At 52.4% G+C, this 23,436-nt stretch overlaps 1 protein-coding gene across 4 annotated transcripts in view; it reads right to left on the minus strand.

Moving 5' to 3' along the window:
* Positions 1–23,436, minus strand: part of dync2h1 (dynein cytoplasmic 2 heavy chain 1) — a 154,552-nt gene that overhangs the window by 53,798 nt on the left and 77,318 nt on the right. For all 4 annotated transcript variants that reach the window (XM_064300939.1, XM_064300938.1, XM_064300940.1 and 1 more), the window contains 5 exons: positions 15,524–15,589; positions 15,125–15,175; positions 14,913–14,990; positions 13,147–13,278; positions 11,959–12,031 (listed from right to left, as the gene is read on the minus strand). In XM_064300939.1, coding sequence (XP_064157009.1) covers positions 11,959–12,031; positions 13,147–13,278; positions 14,913–14,990; positions 15,125–15,175; positions 15,524–15,589 — 400 coding nt within the window. The remainder of the gene's footprint in view (positions 1–11,958; positions 12,032–13,146; positions 13,279–14,912; positions 14,991–15,124; positions 15,176–15,523; positions 15,590–23,436) is intronic.

Raw genomic sequence — 23,436 nt, forward strand, 5'->3', positions numbered from 1 at the left:
GGGTTCGAGGAGCGTGGAGGAGGCCGCGCTTCGCCGCAGGCGCCCCGGGGAAGGGCAGCGATGCCAGACGACTTGCTTAACCCTTCGACGAGCTGCTCTTCTTTCAGAATGCTAAGTCAGTGTTCTAGAACTCCACTGCTTTCAGCTACCAGTAGTGGCTGTTCAGCATTAGAATGTTCAGTTAAGAACATTCTAATCGCATTTGTGATCTGACACCTTAAAAGGTTAACGGAGAGGGAATCCGACAGGTGCGCCTCACGGCCCCACCACTGCCACGCCTTCCTCTCATCAGACAGATAGCAGGAGCCCTGGGTCAGGTGAACGTGTTTACCCAAACCTGAGATGGGAGAATCTGGCCAAAAAAAAAAATCATGCTTGGGCAAACATTACATTTCTTTAATAAATAACAGCCTTCAATATCAATGCTTGCAGCATAACCTGCATCAGATCATTAAGTTATGTCATGTTATGCTCATTTGGACATGCTCACAAAAACCCAAGAGTTTCTATAATGATGAATTTTCTATAATTCTATAATTACTACAATTTTCTGTCATGATGAATACCTACACCACCGCAGCCACTAAATCCAAGCCTCTTTTCATGCAAGTAAGAACTTCCCAAGTCTGTACTCGTAGTTAAAACAAATCCACAGTGAAAAAGCAAAGGGTAACAGAGACTGATTAGCTAAGCAAATGGGAGAGAGAGAGAGAAGCTTTTGTCTGACCATTGTTAAGATAGAAATCTGGCCTCACAGAGTAATTAAATGTCTTTTCCAAAAAACAAATCTTACAGCAGCCAGATTCATTACCATATGCATACACTGATATACGCACGCACACACACACTCACTCACTCACATACACAGGTGCGCACACAAACATACACACTCCCTCACACACACAGGGACACACACACAGGCAAGCACACTCACACATACATGGGCACAAACACACACACACACACACACGCGCACACACACACACGTGCACACACACACACAAACACACAGACAGGCGCACGCACACAGGCACACACACACATACAGACACACACCCGCACACACACACAGGCATACAATGTGGTATAAAGTACTTTATTCCATTCGCTTTCTGGTCCCAAAGGCAGGCTTTGGCCTTATGAGTGGTGACGATGCCTTCAGCGACCTTTCCTGAGGATTTCCATAGCAACCGTAATAGAATCGCGAATCGAGTCACCGAAATATACAGAGGAGAGAAAAAACAGCGCCTTTCAGCGAATCGGGACGCGGAACGGAGAGCGCGACGGACGCGTGCGTGTGCGAGAGGCGCGGCCCGCGGAGGCACTGGCGCTGAAAGGCGGCGCGGAGCGCGTGCAGAGCGAACGCTCCCCCCTCCCTCCCGGAGCGTAGCGTGCGCGAGGCGCTCGTCCTCCGCTCCCCAGAACGCGCGCGCGCCGCTCCACAGAAGAGCGCCCTGACTCCGGGGACTTCATTAGAGAGAACGCCGCGCCAACCGGCAGCTGAGCGCCAGCAACAATTACCACAGAGCAACACGCTCCGTCTGAACGCGCCGCGTACAGTGAGTCACAATTACAACACAGCGGGGGAGCTGTCTAAATATCACAGAGAACTCACAAGAAAGGCTACTTGGGTTAAAAACTTGTGAAAACTTCATTTAGATCATGCTCTTTGGATGGGATCGTATGATGATGTAAAATAATATACCACAGCACTCATTAATAGCATGCCATTAAAATGGCTGCATGAGGAACAGGACTATTCTTCCTTTCTATAGTCCCCGTCTCCGTCTCTGTGAGCATCTGTTTCGCCTCTATTGATTTAAACAGCAGACTAAGCTTGTAAGCATTGTTCATCTACTCTTACAGCTGCTTGGTGTATAATAATTTGAACAGCATCGGACCTTATTTCCAGTTCTTATGTATTTTTGTGTTCTCTTTTCTTGTCCTCTTTCGTATTGCCTTCCAGAGCACGTTTTTTTGTTTTTCTCCCCCTTCTCTTCAGTTCTGCTTTGTTCAGCTTTTCTCACCTGTTGTACGTGCAGTGATTTTTTCAAATGGCTGAATGTAGAGCACAGGCTTGCTGTGTCTCCTCATACTGATGAGAGCTAACAGAGCAATGAGCCAGCGAGCCAGCGGCATTTTAATAATCCCCACTGAGAGGACAAGTGAATAAAGGCAGGTTTAATAGTATAGTATTGAACAGGACCTGCGTGTGTGTGTATGCGTGCGTGTGGGTATGTGAGTGCATGTGCATGTGTGTGTGTGTGGGTATGTGAGTGCGTGTGCATGTGTGTGTGTGTGTGCGTGTATACAGACAGGGAGGCCAGGATGCTTCTATAATCACTGTCAGCTAACAGCCAAACCCACAGCACAGTAGCATGATATACTGTAAGTCTGAAACAGGGAGAAACGGAGCCACGCCCAGTCACCAGCAGGTTGCAGGTTCGGATCTCAGGGCAGGGCACAGTGCCCTCTAAGCAGGGGGCCCAGCCTGAACAGCTTTAGTTAAACTCACCTGTGTCATGTTTCTGCAGAAATGCGCTATGCAGCCCAGGCCCGGATAAGAGCGTCTGCGAGCGATGACCGCGGTCCGGCCTGTCTGGACCATGCGCCACGTCTGTCTGCGCCAGGCTGGGTCTGTCTGCACCAGGCCAGGGGCCCGCGTCTGTCTGCGCCAGGCCAGGGGCCGCGTCTGTCTGCGCCAGGCCGGGGCCCGCGTCTGTCAGCGCCAGGCCTGCGTCTGTCTGCGCCAGGCCAGGGGCCGCGTCTGTCTGCGCCAGGCCAGGGGCCGCGTCTGTCTGCACCAGGCCGGGGCCCGCGTCTGTCAGCGCCAGGCCTGCGTCTGTCTGCGCCAGGCCAGGGGCCCGCGTCGGTCTGCGCCAGGCCAGGGGCTGCGTCTGTCTGCGCCAGGCCAGGGGCCTGCGTCTGTCTGCGCCAGGCCAGGGGCTGCGTCTGTCTGCGCCAGGCCAGGGGCCGCGTCTGTCTGCGCCAGGCCAGGGGCCTGCGTCTGTCTGCGCCAGGCCAGGGGCCCGCGTCTGTCTGCACCAGGCCAGGGGCCCGCGTCTGTCTGCGCCAGGCCAGGGGCCGCGTCTGTCTGCGCCAGGCCAGGGGCTGCGTCTGTCTGCGCCAGGCCAGGGGCCTGCGTCTGTCTGCACCAGGCCAGGGGCCGCGTCTGTCTGCGCCAGGCCAGGGGCTCGCGTCTGTCTGCGCCAGGCCGGGGGCCCGCGGGACCCGGGGAGATTAGCTCCGCCCATAAGCCGATTAAAGCGGCGGCGCTCGTCACCGTGGAGCGGGCGGGGACGAGGGCGGCCGAGGCCGCGGCCTTTCATTGGCCCGGCTCGCGGGTCCGGAGCGCTAGCCGGCGTCTCTGGCTGCCTGGCGGGGAGCGATAGGCCGCTGCGTCGCTCCCTGGGCCGGACGTGCCGGGTCATTCCGGTCCGTGAAAACCCCCAGCTGCCAGGGGGGCAGGACAGCGGAAGACGGATTCCTTCGCTCTTTCGTCCAGATGCCATGAATCATCGCCATTCCACGGCGCTTCCCCAGTCGCCACGGATACGCGCCTCTAATGCGGCGGATTTCAGAGGGTACTTCAGAGCATTTTTAAAACATTCTGAAAAAATGATTACATGAATTACTCCAGGGACCAAAGAGCCTTGAAGCTGGAATGAGCTGCCCCTCCCTTCTAGGGGGAGCTTAACACAGCTTGCCCTGTGTACCACATGCATGAAAGACCGGGGAATTGGCTGAGCAGATGGGCTCATGGGGTATGATGTGGAGCCAACTTCTCCGTCGGGATGCTTTCAGTGAATGGCCGTTTTAAGGTAGAGCTGGGTCCGGTGTCAGAGCGGGCAGCGCCACCCGCCTGTGGGATGAGGCATTACACAGACCTGCCCGTCTCTCTGGCTCCGCACAGTCAGGCCACTCAAGCCCAGCTGAGCTGCCCGGGCAGCTCCCCTCTGGCCTGACCCACTGACCCCAGTAAAGGAGAGGCTGAGGGGAGGAGGCCGGGGGGCAGGCCACAGACCCGCCCTGTTTCTGCTGAAGCCTGTGTTTGGTGCCGGTGGATCAGGACTGAGGGACATTTCAGCAGTGCGCTTACTGTTAGCCCAGCTCTGCCAGTACAGCCCTGTCCCTGGCTGGATGCAGTGTGGGTGCGTGTGTGTGTGTGTGCGCGTGTGTGGAGTGTGTGTGTGTGTGTGCGTGCATATGTGTGTGTGTGTCTGAGCGCGTGCGCCTGTGTGTGTGTGTGCGTGTATGTGTGAGAGAGAGAGTGCATGCCTGTGTGCGTGTGTGTGCGCGTGCGCCTGTGTGTGTGAGTGTGTGCGCTCGTGTGTGTGTGTGTGTGCGCGTGCGCCTGTGTGTGTGTGTGCGCGTGCGTGCGCCTGTGTGTGTGTGTGTGTGTGTGTGTGTGTGTGTGTGCGCATGCGTGCGCCTGTGTGTGTGTGTGCGCGCGTGCGTGCGCCTGTGTGTGTGTGTGTGTGTGTGTGTGTGCTCGTGCGTGCGCCTGTGTGTGTGTGTGTGTGTGTGCGCGCGCGTGTGCGTACGCTCAGACTCTTCCTCTCTCACACAGGGTGAGCCGGGAGGAGATGGAGCTGTCACATTGTCTGTAGTGCAGAAGGCTTTTGCAGGGAAACAGAGCTTTCTCATTAACTCCACACAGCTGAGGAGACGGGGGCTAGGGGAATGTGTCTGGGGCTCTGAACCCGCCCTTCACCCTGTCAGAAAAACTTTGCTTTAGGTATCTGTCACAATACATCACGCACTCTCACAACTAACACTTCCCAATGATGAAGTGCAGATAGGCTGATTGGTGTTTTTGGCTGAAACTCATTACAAGCACATTACTGCAGCAACAATAACCGAGTCTGCTCCGTGATTTATGGGGACTATAACGAAGAGCAGGATAAATGACATCCACTCAAGCAGCCTTATCACTTCAAATGTTGCTCAGAGGTGTCAATACGCAGTTAATAACAGATAAGGTGCTTCACAATATAAGGCCTCAGTGAATGCAAAAAAACAGACTGTCACCCAAGAAAACTAGCAGGATTTCCATCAACATGTGCAACGTGCATACATGTGTGTGCATGTGCATGTGTCTGGGTGTGTATGGATCCGTGTGGGAGCCTGCGAGGGTGCATGTGTATGTGTGCGTGTGTGTGCGCATATGTGTGTGTGTGTGTGTGCAGAATGCGGGGAAAAGCAGCTTGAGTAATGAGAAGCGCTGAGTGAAAGTGAAGGACCGTGGCGAAAAGATGAGTGGAGGCTGCTCCAGCTACACTACGACCACGGCTGTGCCCTTCACCCCTAACCCCAGCACCCCCCTCCGCCAATCAGCTGCCGGCGGCGGCGGCGACAGTGAGCCCCGCGAGGGATGAGGAATGGAGAGCATTAGCGCACTGACAGCCTTCTCCCCTCGCGCTCTCCCGGCATGTCCGCCAAGAGCCGCGCGGTAACCCGAGCCTCCTGGAGCCCCAACAGACACCAGAGGTATGTGGACCCGCGCCATGGCAACGGCTCTCAATGGCATCTCTCTCTCTCTCATTCCTTAAATTATTTTTTTCCCCCCTCTCTCTCGGGCAGGAAAATTCCTTTCCCTAAGTCCGCCGCTTACCTCCAAAGCCATTTGTCGGATGGTCGCTTAGAAAATCGCTTTTCCCGAAAAGAGAAAAATCGCCCCCACCGCTCCAGGTGACTCGGCAATCTAATTTCAGTGGCGGGGGAAAAAAAAAAAAATCTGCGGAAAGAATCTAATATACGAAATCGCTATCTGGTTCAAAAGGAAAACAACACATCTATTTAAACATACAGGGGAACGTGAGAAAGAGCAGCCGACGTGGTGCGGTCCTGAGGATAAATCCCTCTGCGAGACTCCAGCAGTGAGTCGGGCGAGCGACAGCCTCACCGTGTCTGTCTCTGGACCCCGAGAGATCAATAGTCAATTACAGAGCGCAATCGGGGCCCGGCTGGCAGTGCGGCCACAGAACATGCAAAAGGAAAAACTGCGGTGCCAGACACTGACGGCTGTTCCGCAAAAAAAAAAACAGGAACAATTATTAGCGGCTACGCTGGTTTCCTCCAGCCCGGAGACGCCTGGTGTGATCACATCTGGAAGGGCGCGGTGCAGATTGGCTCGGTGCTGAAGGGACGCGCGGGAAACCCGCTAACGTTTCTCTGAGCGCTCGGGAACCTGGAGACGGGCATGGCCTACGCAGCGCCGCCGTGGCAGGTGACGGAGCATCCTGAACCAGGGGGTTGCGGGTTCAGACGCCTCTAAAAAATAACAGTGCCAGTTAGCCCCACGCTGCTAGCAGTGTCGCCATGGCAGCTGCAGAGGGTAACGTGGGAAGGGAGGGTCGATTGTCAGGTAGGACCCTGCCCGTGAGCGGTGTACTCACCCTAAATTGCCTCAGTATACATCCAGCTGTTCAATAAAAATGCAAAGGTTGTGTAAGAAAGTTGAGATAAGAAAATCTGCTAAATGCAATGGTAAGTAAGAGGGTAACGGAGAAACAGTGACACCAGCTCGCCCGGTTACCCGAGAGTGCTCAGCTCGCCACACTTCCTGGCACGGGCGAGGCAGGGGCGCGCTGCGGCAGAAAGAAACGGCAGAGCTTCTCACGAGGAGAACGCAGAAAGACGCCCCAGCAGCTTGAGACCCTCAGTCAGCGCAGTGCGTGTGGGTCCGGCTCGGCCTTATTAAAATACCCACCGCGCTCTCCACTCATCACCCAGCCAGCCAGCTCGGGTAAATCTGTTACTTATGCCCTGGCACAACAGCAAACCACCGCTCTCAACTGGGAGCCTGGGGGAAAACACTGCTCCTGTGTGCCAGGGTTGATCACGCCGCCTTCCCAGCATTCCCTCCTGCGGGTAACGGATGTGGACAGAGAATTCCCGCTCGCAGACCAAGGCTCTCTCTGAGCAGTGAGGTCTAAAGGAATGCACAATATTTACCATCATCTTCTGTCAAAAATCTCTTTTCCAAACAACTCTGTGTCTGTGCGTGTGTGTGTATGTCTGTCTATGTGTGTGTGTGCGCGCGCATGTGTGTGTTTATGTGCATGCACGTGTGGGTGTGTGTAGGTGTGCATGCGCATGTGTCTGTGTGTGCATGTCTGTGAATGTCTGTGAGTGCACACGTGCGTGTGTCTGTGTGTGTGTGTCAAGTCAAATCAGGTAAGTGGTCATTCACTCTAGAGTGAAAAGTTAAATGCCTCTCCGACAGTGAGAGCCCCAGGCAGAGCTACCTATTCTGTCAGCACTTCAGCAGGGAAAGGCGCTTGTGAAGTTAGTGGACAGACTGTCTGGCCGGCTGGGCTCCTGCGTGCCGATCTGATGGGACAGGTAGACAGGAACAGCGTCTGAGACGCAGATCCCTGCGGGGAGCGCCCTGCACCTGAGAGCAGGTCAGCCTCGCACACGTCTGGACCAGCAGGCGGGGAAAACACACCGGTCTGACCCTCAGCCTCAAGCGCTGGCCTCCCGGTCACAAAACCAGGGCCGCTTGCTCGCTCGCACGCACACACACACACACACACACACACAATATCTGCACACACACACACACACACACACAATATCTGCACACACACACACACACACACACACACACACACACACACACTCTCTCATTACATAAACATTATCATCTGAAACTAACTCTGCAGCAGTCTCTGGCCAGAAATGCTGTATCACTGTTATCACTGCGATACAGCTGGACCAATGTTTGGCTAAACCAGGAGCTAACACAAACATTTCAGCAGTACAGCATGTCAGTTTTCATGTCGGACATCTACTGCAGTACAAGAGCAGACGACAAATTATCCTGCTGTCAGTTTTCTAATTAATTAATTGAGTTCAGTGGTATTGACATACAACACTGAAGAGTAAAGACAAACAAAAAATGGAAATAGCACAAGAACAGTCACTGTGAAGGGTTATCCCAGTGCCTGGTGCAGTCCCGCATTAAGATCTCAGGATATGAACCACTCTAACTACTGACACGACATGCTCAATTCCCAGAAAGATCATCGAGCTTTGTGTATACATATACAAACACACAATCGTATAACTGAATAATATGCACTTCTACAAGCGATATGAGTTCTAGATACCCAGAGTCCCCTTAGACGCAGTCCTGCATATATCCACAGGAACACTAATGAGAATAATAAGACTGCAGGCATACTACCTGAAAACCCAGTGCAGCAAATCAGGCATTAAGAGATATTTGCATTCCGAGTTTCAAGACCTACTGCAAACATTCCATTTTTTTTACCAGTGAGGTAGTGGCATTCTATATGAGGCAGAATCAAATGCTACAGAGCACATTCAGCTGGTTCTCATAACAAACCCAAATCAGAATTAGGCAAGCTGAATCAGAATTAGGCCATCTAAAGTCATTGTTGCCTAGCGATGAACTAGCAGTGTTAACCAAGAGGTCTGAGAAAACACTTTATGCTTGATAGCTGATTTCAGAAGGAGAAAGAGCTCCAAATAAATACTAAATACAAATTTTAATTCAGAGCTTTAACTCTGCCCCACCACACACACACACACACACACACACACACACTCACACTCCCACTCCCACACACGCAAATGGACACGCACACACAATCACACACGCAAACGCTCACGCACACGCGCACACACAAAATATTTGAAGTTTTTGTCCGCTGTTTCTAAAATCTAAGAACATGGCTACCATTCAATTTGGGGAATGCGATCTCCACTTTTAGACAAGTGCCTGAAAGATGAGAGGTGTAGTTTTATAGGAGGTTAACATGAAGCACTCTGTGTAAAAATAAAAGGGAGCGTGTCACAGGTGTAAGTGGAGGGGCAGAGAGTCTGCTGGTGTGTGCAGTGAGACTGTGGCTCGGGCCGAGGGGGTGGGGGGAGGTCACTCCAGGGTCAGCGGCTGTGGGGAAACACGCTGTCTGAGAAGAAGCACACGCCTTTGTTCTCGCCTCGCTGTCCGAGCGGCCGGTAAACAAAGCGCCGGCGCTTCTGCACCGCTGGATCGCTCTACACTTCACGGCTCAGATGGTCACTCCCAACCTCGGTGCTGAACACAGCCCTCTGCAGCCAGACTGAATGCACCACCTTCTCCCCTCACTTAACAAAGCTCCTTATGCCACAACTGAACACTTCAGGTCTTTGTTCTGAACACAGCTTTATTCTGGCAACCTGTGGAGAGACAGCCAGGCTCACGCCACACAGAGACCCTGAACAGCACAAGCATGTATGAAGGGTACTGCACAGGCACCCAGTCATTTAAGACTGAGATAGATGTGCTCATGTGCACTGATTTAGGGCACAGGGGCAGACACAGATGTGCTCATGTGCACTGATTTAGGGCACAGGGGCAGACACAGATGTGCTCATGTGCACTGATTTAGGGCACAGGGGCAGACACAGATGTGCTCATGTGCACTGATTTTGGGCCAAGAGACAGATGTTGGAATGTGTTTCAGAGGTCCTGGATAAATTACACTCTCTGGTATCTATAAATGTTAAAGAAAAGTAAAAGCCTTGGAAAGTAAATATAACACAGTAGGAGTGGAGGCAGCAGTTAATCTGTGCACTGGGTTTGAGCCAAAACTTTAAAAAAGTTAAAGAGAAGCCGAAAATAAGCACCGTTTGGTTCCCTTCCAGAACAAAAATAATGACAACAACGGCGCAAGAAAACATCTGATTACGCACATCTGCAATCAGGATTCGCAGTGGAAATCGCTGGCTTCGGCTGACTGCCCTTCGCTATGGCTTTTCCTCCAGCAAACGCTCTGTGAAGTTCTCTCTCTCTCACCAGGACGCAGCGGGCAGGGCCGGGTTCCCAACGCAGCAGAAAAACTCCATTAAACTCAACAGTTTCACTGTAAATCAGCTGCGGGGAGGCCTGCGGTGACTCAGATTACCCATAACGCACCCCCGCCGCGGAGGAGAATGGACTGTCCCGGGGCGCTGCGATTATCTGCTTCGCGGCGGTCCGCGCTCCCTCCAGAGGGCTAATTGTCCGATCGCGTTCGCTTATCCCCCCCTCCCCCCCCCCTTCCACGGGCCGCCCAAATGAAGAGTAATGACTGGCCATTAATCATCTTTACATACTTCCAATGTTTCCTTTGTATGTTCCATTAATCAAGGCGGCCGTTTTTCTCAGGCCTTTGTTTAGGCCCAGGACCAGAAGCGTAGCCTGAAAGGACTCGCTGCACTCAGTGGCCACAAAAGCAGGAGAGTGAATGGTGTCTGCGGCCCGGCCGACGGGCCGTGTAATCACAGAGACAATCTGAGAACACCGCGAGCGCAGAGCCACGCCCACAGCCACCCACAGCCTGCTGGCCCCTCCCTTTCACACTGGGTGCATCACCACTCGCCACTCATCGTCATTTCTGCTCTAAACCACCAATCAGCTGTGCTTTACGTTCCACAGCCCCACTTGGTACCGACCAATGGCTATTAAGCCAGAAATCAAAATGGCAGCTGACCTTGAAAGAAGTGTGACCTTGAGCTTTTGCTTTTACAGTCCAAGCCACCGAGCGTTTGAATGCTGGGTACTTTTTTGAAGGTAGATGGAAGGCTGCTGTAAGTAACTATGTTTAAAAAGGGAGAAAGGTGAATGTAATGGCGGCCAATTAAGAGTGTGAGGCGTGTGTGTGTTTGGGCTGGACTGGGTATGAAGGGTGGCTATGCATCAGGGCCAGCACTGTGTTGTGTACAGGTGTAACGATAGTATAGAGTATAGCGTGTGAGTGTGTGCTTGTGTGTGTGTGTGTGTGTGTGTGTGCGTGCGCACTCTGTATACGCTGTGTGTAGGTTGAGGATGGTACAGTGTGTGTATGTACAGTATGTGAGTACAGTATAGTGTGTGTGTGTGTGTGTGTGCATGCACACCGTGTATAGGCTGTGTGTAGGTCGAGGATGGTACAGTGTGTGTGCTGATGTGCTGACAGTGATCAATGTGGAAAGGGGCTGGGTTGCCAGGTTTCCAGGTAGGGCTGAATCACTGGGGCCAGAATCAATAGCAGTGAGCTCCACACCATTTGTTTATTTGGTTTTTAATTTAGTCCTCCTTGTAACAAGTAGCCCGATGCATAAATCAGCACTAATTGTCAACAGGGTGTTGTTGCAGGGGAGGATTTATGAACGGCTGAGTGACTTAGCTAAACGCGGGCCAAGGGGATTTTTCCTCAGAACTGGCCCCCCCCCCCCCAAAAAAAGGCCTCAGCAAGTCTTCCCAACTCATAACTAATGCAGCAAACTGCACCAAACATGGATGTGCCCAAGAGCAGCCTTAATTCCACATTATTTACAGACGGGCACGGGGGGGATTTCTGCTCTGAGTCTCCCAAGTGCAGTGAAAAGAAGAAAAAAGACTCGGTAAGCTTTGAAAGGAACGGCCCGTTACTTTGTCGCGGGAAAGCGGACTGTGATTAGTGCATATCTGAACGTGCGAGACGCTGCCGCAGAAGCCACGCGCTCCCGCCAAAATCCACCAATCAGGGGCTTCCGGGGAATTAAACAGCAAGAGGGAAATGCATCACAATTAATTGCTTTCTTGCCTTTTTATTCATTTTAAGTACAAGCAGCAGGGCTGGGCGTGCAGGCAGGGAGTTTAAATTAAAGAAGCAGGCCCGGGGCCCGGGGCTCCGGTGAGCGCCTGTGCGTTTCCAGGCGACACGGGGGCGCGTGCGAGTAGGGGAGGGAGGGGTGAGCAGGAGGAGATGAAAATGAGTTACTCCCGCGTGTGACCCCCGAAAGAAACGGAGTAAGATGTAAAAAAAACGCTGGGCTGGGCCAGGCCAGGCAGGGGGGGAGGGGGTGTGGGGTGGACATTACACACACGGTGCAATCATGGCAGACGCAGGAAAGGGTGCGGTAAATCCGCCTGAGAGAGGGGCCCTTTGAGCGGCTGCCAGTGGCGATGGCGGTCAGAGTGGGGGGGGGAGAGTAACTCACCCAGCGCCTGGGACGCGAAGAAAGCCATGGCGCTCTGCAGTCTGTCCGGCCGGATCGCCTGCACCACCAGGACCTTCGGCGGGGAGAGAGGGAGACGGAGGACAGGGAGAGAGGGAGACGGAGGACAGGGAGAGAGGGAGACAGGGAGATGGAGGACAGGGAGAGAGGGAGACGGAGGACGGGGAGAGAGGGAGATGGAGGATGGGGAGAGAGGGAGATGGAGGACGGGATGAGATGAGCACAAGAGCCTCCCCGTGGAGGAGCGCGTGGGGAGCCTGAGAGAGCTTCACATTTTGTTCTACGAGATAAATTACACCCATTAATATCTAACCACCGTGAATTTCAAAGCTGTTACGTGCTTTAAAAAAGTTGCTAACAAGTTGCTGTATTGAAACTACAACAAAGGTCACGTTCGCCAACCGCCACTCAAGTTTCCATAGTAGCCCGCCTGCACACAACAACCTTTACAGTTCCAATATAGCAACTTGTTAGCAACTTACTTTTTAAAAGCACATAACAGCTTTGAAATTCATGGTTGACATATTAATGGGTGCAATTTATCTTGTAGAACAAAACGTGAAGCTCTCTCAGGCTTACGTTAACCACAGACCTTATTTTCTGCAGAAATCAAAATCCCTGTGGGAAAAAAGCACTGGAAATCTGCCGAGGGAACCCATGGCGGGAATTGAGTTGGCCTACAAAAAGACGTCATCCCTGTGACGCTCTCTAGACCCCGGCTAACTGCACTGACTCACACTACACTGGGAGCAGAGCCTTGCCTCACTGCAGCTCTCCACTGCGGACATGGGCGGATAGGTGGATAAGAAAAGGATGGAGGCCCTGGCTTCATCACAGAGTTCACACACAGATGGAGAAGGACACTCCGGGTGACTCTGTGATCTTTCATAGTCGCAGTGATTAAATCTGAGGGCCATTATTGTGAAAAAACATGTCGCCAAGGCACATATGAGCAGGAGCCAAGGGTAAACAACCGGGCCCATGGTCAGGACTGCTGGTTCAACTCTTAGGTGGGGCACAGCCAATAGCTGGGCCTCTATGACCTGTATGACTTCAGTTAACATCCAAAAACATAATATAGATACAGTAGCTCAGTGCAAAAATACTCGATAAGGGTGCTGGGGAAATAATAATTAATGCGCAGCTTCTGGATGATGATTGACAGCTCACCTGCTGGAACAGAGAGACCTTCTTGGCGATGGAGGGGGGGAACTCCTGCTCGCAGCTCGAGCTCCTCGAGAAGGTGAGCCAGAGGTCCGCGTCTCCCAGACTCAGGGTCTGATACAGCGCCGGGAAGGTGTTCTGGAACACAGGTTTGTGTTTAATGGAACAGGAGATGGAGCGTTTGGGGGCAGACACAGCGGTCTCTCTGTCGCCCTGCCGGCACAGGGGCAACCGGAGCGCTCGCAGGCGGGCGCGGCGAACGGTGGGAGGCGCGGCGGCGGAGGACGGAGAGCCGGGCCGCGGCGGCGCGTTTGGGAAAAGTGGTTCTCGCGCACCGCTGGCTTCCCGCGCCCCGTGGGTGAGGGGGACGGACGAGGCCCGCCGTGCGGCGCAGCCGGGCTGGGAAACGCCGCCGCGCTCCGTTAGCTCTGCTCACAGCCGCCGTGGAGCTCGGGAAGGCGCGGGGAGCCAGACCCGTAATCAGGAAGCCTCAGGTTAAAACACAAAGTAGGTCACCGCCGCTGTAGCCCCAAGCCAAGCGCTTCGCTGGAATCGCCTCAGTAAATATCCAGCTGCACCCGCGGATAGCCAGCAAAAATTAAAGATATGCAAGTTGCTGTGGATAAAGACGTCTGCTAAAGAAATAAGCACTAAGTATGTACTGCAGAAACCAACTCTGTCTGGCAGGAGCAGAAAATTACACACACACAACTAGGAACCTTGGACTGGGGATGCACAGTCACTACTGCAATTACAGTAACACATGTTGCATGGCAGCACTGGAAATCAATAGTGCATGCTCTACTGCGCTGACTGCACGCTCTGAGCATGCTCTACACAGGACTGAGTGCACGCTCTGAGCATGCTCTACACAGGACTGACTGCACGCTCTGAGCATGCTCTACACAGGACTGACTGCATGCTCTGAGCATGCTCTACACAGGACTGACTGCACGCTCTGAGCATGCTCTACACAGGACTGACTGCATGCTCTGAGCATGCTCTACACAGGACTGAGTGCACGCTCTGAGCATGCTCTACACAGGACTGACTGCACGCTCTGAGCATGCTCTACACAGGACTGACTGCATGCTCTGAGCATGCTCTACACAGGACTGACTGCACGCTCTGAGCATGCTCTACACAGGACTGACTGCACGCTCTGAGCATGCTCTACACAGGACTGACTGCACGCTCTGAGCATGCTCTACACAGGACTGACTGCATGCTCTGAGCATGCTCTACACAGGACTGACTGCATGCTCTGAGCATGCTCTATACAGGACTGAGTGCACGCTCTGAGCATGCTCTACGCAGGACTGACTGCATGCTCTGAGCATGCTCTACACAGGACTGACTGCATGCTCTGAGCATGCTCTATACAGGACTGAGTGCACGCTCTGAGCATGCTCTACGCAGGACTGACTGCACGCACTGAGAATGCTCCTGTGGAAGATTATTCACAGGTTTGGCCTCCACTGGCCATGGGGCCCAATGAGGAGCCTGTGGAACAGCAGCAGGGCCCCTGAGGCCCCTCTAAGCGCCCCGTCCTGCTGTAGAGCGAGCGGAGGCAGAGCCCCACCCCGCAGAGCCCCGCCCCGCTCCGCTCCGCCGGCAGGCAGACGCCAGTCACAGGGGTCGGCAATTCGGTTTCTCCGGACCCCCCTAAGACACCTGCGGCGGGAGTCCCAGTCCCGCGCAGAGGAAGAGGCACAGACCCGCGCGGGCGGAGCAGTGAGTTTGGGGGAGGCCCGGGCGTGTGCTCACGGTACCTTAAACATGGCCACGGCTCCCAGCCGCTCCTGGTCGATCCAGGACGGGATCTGCTCTCTGGAGGGCTGCTGGGAATCCTGCAGGTGAGAAAGACAAGCGGGGGGATGATGACACCGCGCCGTTTCCCTGGAGACAGCGCAAACATTCCGCCGCTGTCGGTCACGTCACGCAGAGACAAGCGGAGGCGATGATGCGCCATCGCGGCACGCACCGTCTTTCTGACCGTGTCTCCCACGATGAGCCCGGTGAACGCGTCCCACTCCTGCAGAAAACACACACACGTATATCACACAGTTCAGTCTTCAGATAGTGAGTACAGTGGTGTCAGTTCTGCACCTGAATATACGTACATATTCCAGCACTACCAGTGTTATTGGGCAGTTACCTCGTGCAAGAATGCATTACCTCATTTGTTCCCCTAAAAACCATCCAATTACATAGAACCCAACAAGAATATAAAGCGTAATTACAAGCAGTGACAAAGGCATAGTCAGGTGAACAAATGGTAATAAACAAGCCTGACATCAGTGGAGAATTCGGGCGCGACCGACCGAACGTGACGACAACAACAACAAACAGCCCCCCCCTCCCCAAACGCCGGGGTACTCACATTCTCCTGGAAGAGCTGGGGGTGCATCCCTTTGACAAAGTGCAGGGCGAACATGAGCCGGTGGGCCTGAGGAGAGAGGGAGAGCCAGATCAATGAGAACGCTTCACAGCACACTGGGCTTCCTCCACCCTCGGGACACCGTGACCTTGGAGCCCCTTCGTGAGGGGAGGGGTGGGGAGGGGGTAATGTTGTCTTGTCTTTGGTGACAGGGGTCAAGGGTCACTTTGTACTGGCTGATGGGATCTCTGAGCGGGACGTGTGTGGGGTCTTAATTTCTCTGGAGGGTCAGGTCCTGTCCCTAAACACCGGCCGGGTGTCATCCAATCCCCCGAACAGCGCCTCACCTCAGGAGAAGGGTACGGCGCTGGAACGCACACGTGCTGCACTGTAGCTAGACGGGTATGAGCTTCGGAGAAACGCATCGGTGCGTGCAGCGAGGCAGGTTATTCGTAGGGCCTCCCTCTCCGGAAACGAGGTGCAAGCAGAAAGCCATGGAAACGAGCCAGGGGGTCTGGAAGGGCTCGGCGATGGCCGGGAGGGGAGGAGGAGACCCAGGCGTACGGAGAGAGGAAGAGAACGGGACAGTCCGCCGGTAGAGATAAGCCACAACATCGGCTAATTAAGATCTTTATCTGAGCATGAGGCAGCACCATCGCAGTGTCTGACTGAGTCAGGTGGGGGGGGGGACCACGACGACAGTGCTTCCCCTCTAAAAACACAGGAGATCTGACAAACGCGCGGAGCAGAGCGCTGGAGTTCTGGACAGAAACGAGCCCCATTTATTTTCATGACTGAAACCCACCTGCACACTCTAAACATCTCTCTCTGGAAAGCGGCTGAGGCCTTCGGAGGAAGAAAATAAATTAAATCCCTTTCTCTCCGTCTCTCTCAGTCAATCCTAGGAAAATATTTGTACGCCTTGGAAACGTTCTAGTAGCACACCACGAATCTGGTCATAGTTCAATCCTTTTCAGATGCTTCTGAATCACGAAAGACCGTTTAAAATTCCTCATGAAAACCAGAAACAGACCACAGAAAATAATGTTTACTTAAAATGACAGGCCTTTTGTGATACTGCTGTCATAACATCATCCAACTTTCAAAAATACTGTACAGAAAAATACTAATAAAGTGCTCTGTAATTCGCATCATTTGAATCATTCGAATTTCTGCCCACAATGGTCCAAATGAAGGAATGGAAATGTACAGAAGTCCTGCCTGAGACAACAGAGGACTCTGAGAGGCCAATTTTCCACCACACTGAGCTTCATACAGACACCCATGGAGAACTACAATGCCCCATGCTTAGTGACATCACAATGGCAGCAGTGCATGGATTTCTGGGAGGTGCCAAACCCCAGGTTGAGAGGGGGATATTAAATGCGGAGCTGCATGGCAGGAACCTGCAGCACCTGGAGGCTTTCAGGGCAGTGAATAATTAAAACAAACCCGAATTAACTCCTGACCTCACCCTGGACAGGATCAAAGGGGACAAATACATTCATTAAGCGGTCATGCATTTTTTACGAGCATAGGGAACTATGAAAACGATAAGTCTGTCTTTATATGATTGTTTCCACAACTCTCAGATGGATGGCCAAAATCCAGGCCTTAGAACAGGGACACTTCCCTTTGAGCGAGGTCTCCACGGGCTCCTGTGAGTCCAGGCAGCGCCTGGCAGGCCTTTATGGCCCCTTCCACCTGCCCGCTCTCCCACCTATTAAAGCAGCCTGGAGACCTTCAGAGGGACCGTGCGACCTTCAGATCACTACCCCAGTGTGGGTCCCCATCGTTTATCCTCCCAACACAGTCTCTTTCCCCCCGCGTCAGAAACAGCGCTCGGTGGAAGAGCGGCGGTCCCATGGCGGCCTTCGCGGCCGGGGGCTCAAACGCGGCGTGACGGCCGCGGCCGGGGCGCTCAATCACAAGGGGGGGGGGATCGGCGGGGTCGGTCTCTCGGGGGCGCTCATGGGAAAACGGCCAATCACTGTGATGGAGAACGTTCGCCCGCGACCTTGCTGTGAATGGCCTCAGCTACGGATCGCTGGGCGCCATACTGGAAGGGTCCTGGAATCTGAGGCTCTCTTTATGATGCGAACCTCTTTCTCCTGCTGAAAGGGGAGGTACAAGAGGGGGGCTTATTATTATTAAACTAACGTTCAGGCCCTAGAAACTGCAAATAATTAAGTTTTAACGAGTGTTCCAGTCTTGTAATAAGATCTTAAAATCTTTTCTCTCTCTCTCAAGTAGACAATATGAACTTTTTTTAAGTTACTTTTTGCTCGACAAGTGAAATTTTCAAACCCCATTGGCAAATCTTGAAATGAGTCAAACTGTCACACATCTTCAGCAATATTTTTGTCTTATTCAGCAAAAAAAAATGATAGAAATAATTTAAGTTTAAATATACAGCAAGACTAAAATAATTGCTGAAAATGACTTGTTTGTTGCAGTGCACTTCCATTGTGGACTATGTGCGATTCACACTGGCACACAGAAATCTGTTTCTGGAGCTGTTTCCAGGGTCCGTCATTCAGGATCAGCTGAACAATACGAACTAGAATAAAACTGATCATCTCACTCCTGATTCCCAATGACACTGGCAAAAAATATCATAAGCTGGCTTGGAGAAGCCCATGTACTAGGAAAAAGTAGAATGTGAGATGTGGATTTTCCATCTCTGAACTGCTCATTTGAGGGGCGGACGCTGACAGTGACTTTGCGGGTGTGGAACAGGCAGACGGGGGCCGGGGGTGGACAATCAGGAGGAGTAAAACGCTGAGAGGAAGGGGGGATAAATACAGGACGGCCCGTCTGGCCGACAGTTTAAAGAAGCCAAACGGAGAGGAGAGGGATTAGAGGGGAGGGATGATCAGGGAGACGGGGGCCTGCATTCCAATCAGGCACTGCGGCAGGCAGCCCGTGGGTCCTGATGGGGGGCTCTGGGACCTGGCCGGCGCACGGCGGGCCGTGAGATGAAGAGGGAAAAGAGGAGGTCCGTTTGAAGCACACCAGAGGGCGGCTCTGATAGAGACCAAAGCTGTGATTGATCGGACGTCCTGAGCATTTACAGATCGTCCTAAAAAGGGCCCCTCGCTTGGCACGGTCGTGGCGCTGCACGTCCAAACACTCCCCTGCGTTCAGTTTAAAATACGTCCACTTCATCCAGGAAACTAAACATGCACTCCAGGTAGAAGCATGATGAATGAAGCCTGCAAGAGATACTCACAGAGAACAGCCCAAAGTGGTATGCATTCATGTGTTTGGCGTGTGCCACCAAATATTCACCTTCTTTTGTTCACATTTGAGCTGTGTGTTTCCAGCTACGTTCTGAAGCTGAAAACAGCTGCACAAAGGCATTTGGGTTTATATCACAGCATTTGGCAGACTATTTCCACCCTATTTAGTGTTTCTTCAGCAAATCTGTGCCAACCTCATGTTGACTCAGAGGTGTTCCAGACACAGGCTGAGACAGGGAACAGGTGGTCAGAATTAAGGCATGATCTAACCATACGTGACATAAATGAGCACTGGTGTAGACAAAGGGTCTATCCTGCAGGTTCCCTATTTCCATCACAGATTTCAGGCAAGATGCAAGTTATTGCTTTGGACCTGAAGAAGTTCAACAACTGGAAAACCAAGATGTTTGATCACTGACCTTAAACAAAGCAGCTGGCTGATTTCCCATAAAAGGAAATTCGACCTGGCAAAGACCAGGTGTTCCGAGCAGAATTCCCAGGAAGCGGAGGAGAAGATAAGGTGCGGCCGGACGAGGGTGGCACGCGAGCGGGAAGAGCGCAGCGGCAGCTGGGGCCGGTCTGGACGTGATGGGGCCGTACGGAGGAGACAACGGGGCCCCGGGAGACTGAAGCGCTCGGTACGACCGGCGGGAGTGACAGCTTTGTGTGCGAGCTGCGAAAGGTGAGGACAAACTGTCTCTCCCTCCGCCTCTCCCTCCCTCTCACTCGCGCTCTCCTTTCGCCTCTGAGGAGATATTCATCTGCATTCTCAGAGGAGAGCGAAAGCATCTGCTTTTTCATACGGAGACAAACACACTCGCCAAGAGCCGCAAGAGCACGTCCTGATCATACTGCTGTGGACAGGGTCCAGCCATGCAGAAGAGATTCATCACTCACACACACACACACACACACACGTACACAACAACACACACACACACACACACACGTACACAACAACACACACACACAACACAGACACACCTGCACATCAGCACTAGCCGCACACAACACACACACCAACACACCAACACGCACACAACACACACACACACAGACACAAACACACACACACGTACACAACAACACACACACACACAGACAGCAACACACACACACACAAATGCACATACAGGCATGCACAGGCATACACGCGCACGCAGACAAACACACATACACACACACGCACATACCGAATCTGGCCTTCCTCCTCTCTAGAGGACAAAAGAAAAGTTCTGAGCACAGCTCTTCAAAGAGTGCTCTTTAATCTTTTTGTTCTGACACATGACTCCTCATGAAAGAAAATCACAATGTCCTCACAAAAATGTTTCCAACCCAAAAAGAGGCACTTACGTTCTCCTATTAAAACCAGGCAGCACAAAGAAAGTACACTACTCATAATTCTTTTAAAAATATTTACGACAAACTAAAAGGGCGCAACGCAGAGCAGAAGGGATACGAAGCAGGCATCCGATTGGCCGGTGGGCAGTTCAGCGCGGTCTCTCGTCATCTCTGGATGTGGTGAGGATTGCACCCTGGCAGAAACCGCAGAACCAGGGGAAGCTTCAGGAGGAGCGTGCGGCTTGGCTAATGAACCGCAGGAAGCCGGGTCACACCTTCATCCCGCTTCGCTGGAGCCACGGCCACGTGTGACATCACACCCGCCGTGTGACTCGCGCGCCGCGGGGTACGGAACACCAAAAGGGTCAAAACTACGCCTTACAGGCACGTGCGAAAATGTGAAAGAAAACATATCAATTAACGAGAACTGTTAGAAAATGCTGCGCACGTGTTATAGTGTGCACTGCAACCCCACAGTGCACTTTCAATATAAAATACCTATATCCAATTCATCATATGTTTAAAGATATGTTTAACATATCTTATATTGTATTTCAAGCATTGCTTCACAAGCGTGGCAGAAAAAATACAGAACATGATGGCCCATTTATATTGGCATTGCCCTGGTGTGCTGAAAGCAAGCACTTTTTAAGAGAAACCTCTAGATACAACCATCCATCCATATACCTATATATACCTACACCTATACCCACTTATCCTGGGCAATTTAGGATCTCCAATCGGCCAACCTGCATGCAAAACTCCTACGGACACGGGGAGAACATGCAAACTCCACACAGAAAGGCCCCAAGCCGAGATTCGAACCCACAGCCTTCTTGCTGTGAGGCGACAGTGCTACCCACTGCACCACCGTGCCACCTAGATACAACCATGTCCCATTAATTTTCATACAGCATATCACTGCATTTAAATTTCAAGTGGAAAATATTTTTTCTTTTAAGGATTGAACAATCTTTTTCCAAGTCTTCAATCTTCACTTTAATGAATGTGCTCTCTCATCTTGTTTACATAGTCTCATGCAGTTTGAGTTCATGCTGTGTTTTATTTTGATGGCCTTAGCCTGTAATGTGGATATTATTTTCTATTTGGAAATAATGAAGTGGCACTTTTCCTTTTGAAAGAAAACCTTGGAAACTTGTTTGTTCTCAAGCTTTTGATAACGATTTGATTACATTTTGATTTTAAGAACATTTTTTGTCAAATAAATAAAAATGAAATTGCCCAATTCTAGGTGTAGGCAGTCACCTGTGGCTGACTAGAGCTGAGTTTAGTGAACCTGTATGCGCCTAAAGTATATTGACACTTGTAAGCTTTTGATGAGGACTGGCCTCACAGACAGAGTGCATCAGCCCAGGGGAAAGGTAGCCTCAAAGATTCACAGCCATCACTGTGCTGGGCCCTCATTATCACACTGTGTTAAAGATCAGCGAAACCACTGAGACCTCAGGGCTGCTGTTCTATCCATTACAGACACTTACACTACATTTTGGCATTTAGCAGGTGCTTTTATTCAGAGCGGCTTATGCAGACTACATTTCCCATACAACCCCCAGCTGGATATGTTACTGAAGCAATGCAAGATGGTTATGGTTATACACTTTGTTGTACGTCGCTCTGGATAAGAGCGTCTGCCAAATGCCTGTAATGTAATGTAATGTAAGATCATGCTCAAGGATATAACAGCAATGGCCCCAGTTGGAAATGTAACCTGCAATCTTTGCGTTATAAGCCAAGTTTCCTACCCATAATGCAGTACTGCTGCCCCAAAAGCCTCTGTTATGTTCCCTATATTATAGTGTCCTGTCCAGTGTTAAAGCTATGGCTATCCACAGCAGCTGCCTAACACTGATCAGAGAAAGCCAGCATAATGTACAGTCAATGGTGCATCACAGTCATTACCATGCACTATCAAAGCTGCAACAGGGCCATTACCAAGCACCATCAATAATGCAACAGGGTCATTACCATGCACTATCTAAGCTGCAACAGGGCCACTACCAAGGACCATCAATACTGCAACAGGGCATTACCAAGCACCATCAATAACGCAACAGGGCCATTACCATGCAGCATGAACACTGCAACAGGGCCATTACCAAGCGCCATGAACACTGCATCAGAGGCATTACCAAGCACCATCAATAACGCAACAGGGCCATTACCATGCACCATGAACACTGCAACAGGGCCATTACCAAGCACCATGAACACTGCATCAGAGGCATTACAGTGCACAGTAAGCGCTGCATTAGAGTTATTACACTGCACGGTCAGACCTGCACAGTGCTGGCTGACCACAGCTGCTGGGGCATCACACCGTTTAATGTCCTTATGGAAGTGCCCTGCTTGGAAACATATGGGACCCACTGAGCCAGACCTGCTGCATCAAACACATGGCTGACTGGGGAAAGGAAAACGCTGCAGCCGGACGTGTCTCAGATCCTCAGACAGGGTCTGCCAGTGTGAGTAACACATATAAAGTGTGCAGAGGAAGGAAGACTCGGTAGGGAGTAAGAGAAGGACAGAGTGTCAGGGCAAGCTGTTAGCGTGCAGTTATTACTGCGAGAGAGGAGAACCTGGGGCCACTCTTCTCTGGTACATCCTCCTCCTCCTCTCTCTTTCCCCCAGCCCGTCTCATCATCACTCTCTCTCCTCCTTTCTCTGTCTCTGTCGCCTCTCGTCCTTCTGCGCACCCCTCCCTCTCTCCTCCCCCTCTCCCTGATGAACGCTTTGCCTGCCGATTGTTATCAGTTAACAGAGCTGTCAGCTTCACCCACACTGAAGCCTCCAACACCTGGCAAGGTCGTCGCCTCCGTCAGAAAGCTGCTCGGCGCCGCGGTAACAAACCCCTCCCCCCCCTCATCATCCCGCTCTCAGAAATCACCGTGGGCCGCACCGCAGGTCCCTCACTCTGCTGCCGCCCAATCCCGCGCCTGCGCTCAAGTTTAAGAGCAGCGTGCTTACAGTTCCACAGCTACCCACATGACATTGGGCACGTGACCGCGGGATTAGCCCTGCGGACCGCGCGCCCGCAGAGAGGTACGGACCGCACGAGCCCCAAGTCAGACGTAATCCAGAGCACGAGGAGCCGAAAAAGCCTCTGCGCTTTGCTGCAGTGCCCTGATAAGCCATGTGAGTACTTCCTGGGGTACTAATACGCGAGCCGCCGCGGAGAAACGCTCACGGTCACCGCGACCAGCGCGTGATCCGTCTCCGCCCGCCTCCCTGTGTGGCCCCGGTACCACAGCCGTATCGCTGAGGGAAAGGACTCAAACCCGCAATCCCCCTGGGTGTGCCGCAGCTTATGGATAC

Source organism: Anguilla rostrata, chromosome 12 (assembly GCF_018555375.3).
Source record: "Anguilla rostrata isolate EN2019 chromosome 12, ASM1855537v3, whole genome shotgun sequence".
NCBI lineage: Eukaryota > Metazoa > Chordata > Actinopteri > Anguilliformes > Anguillidae > Anguilla > Anguilla rostrata.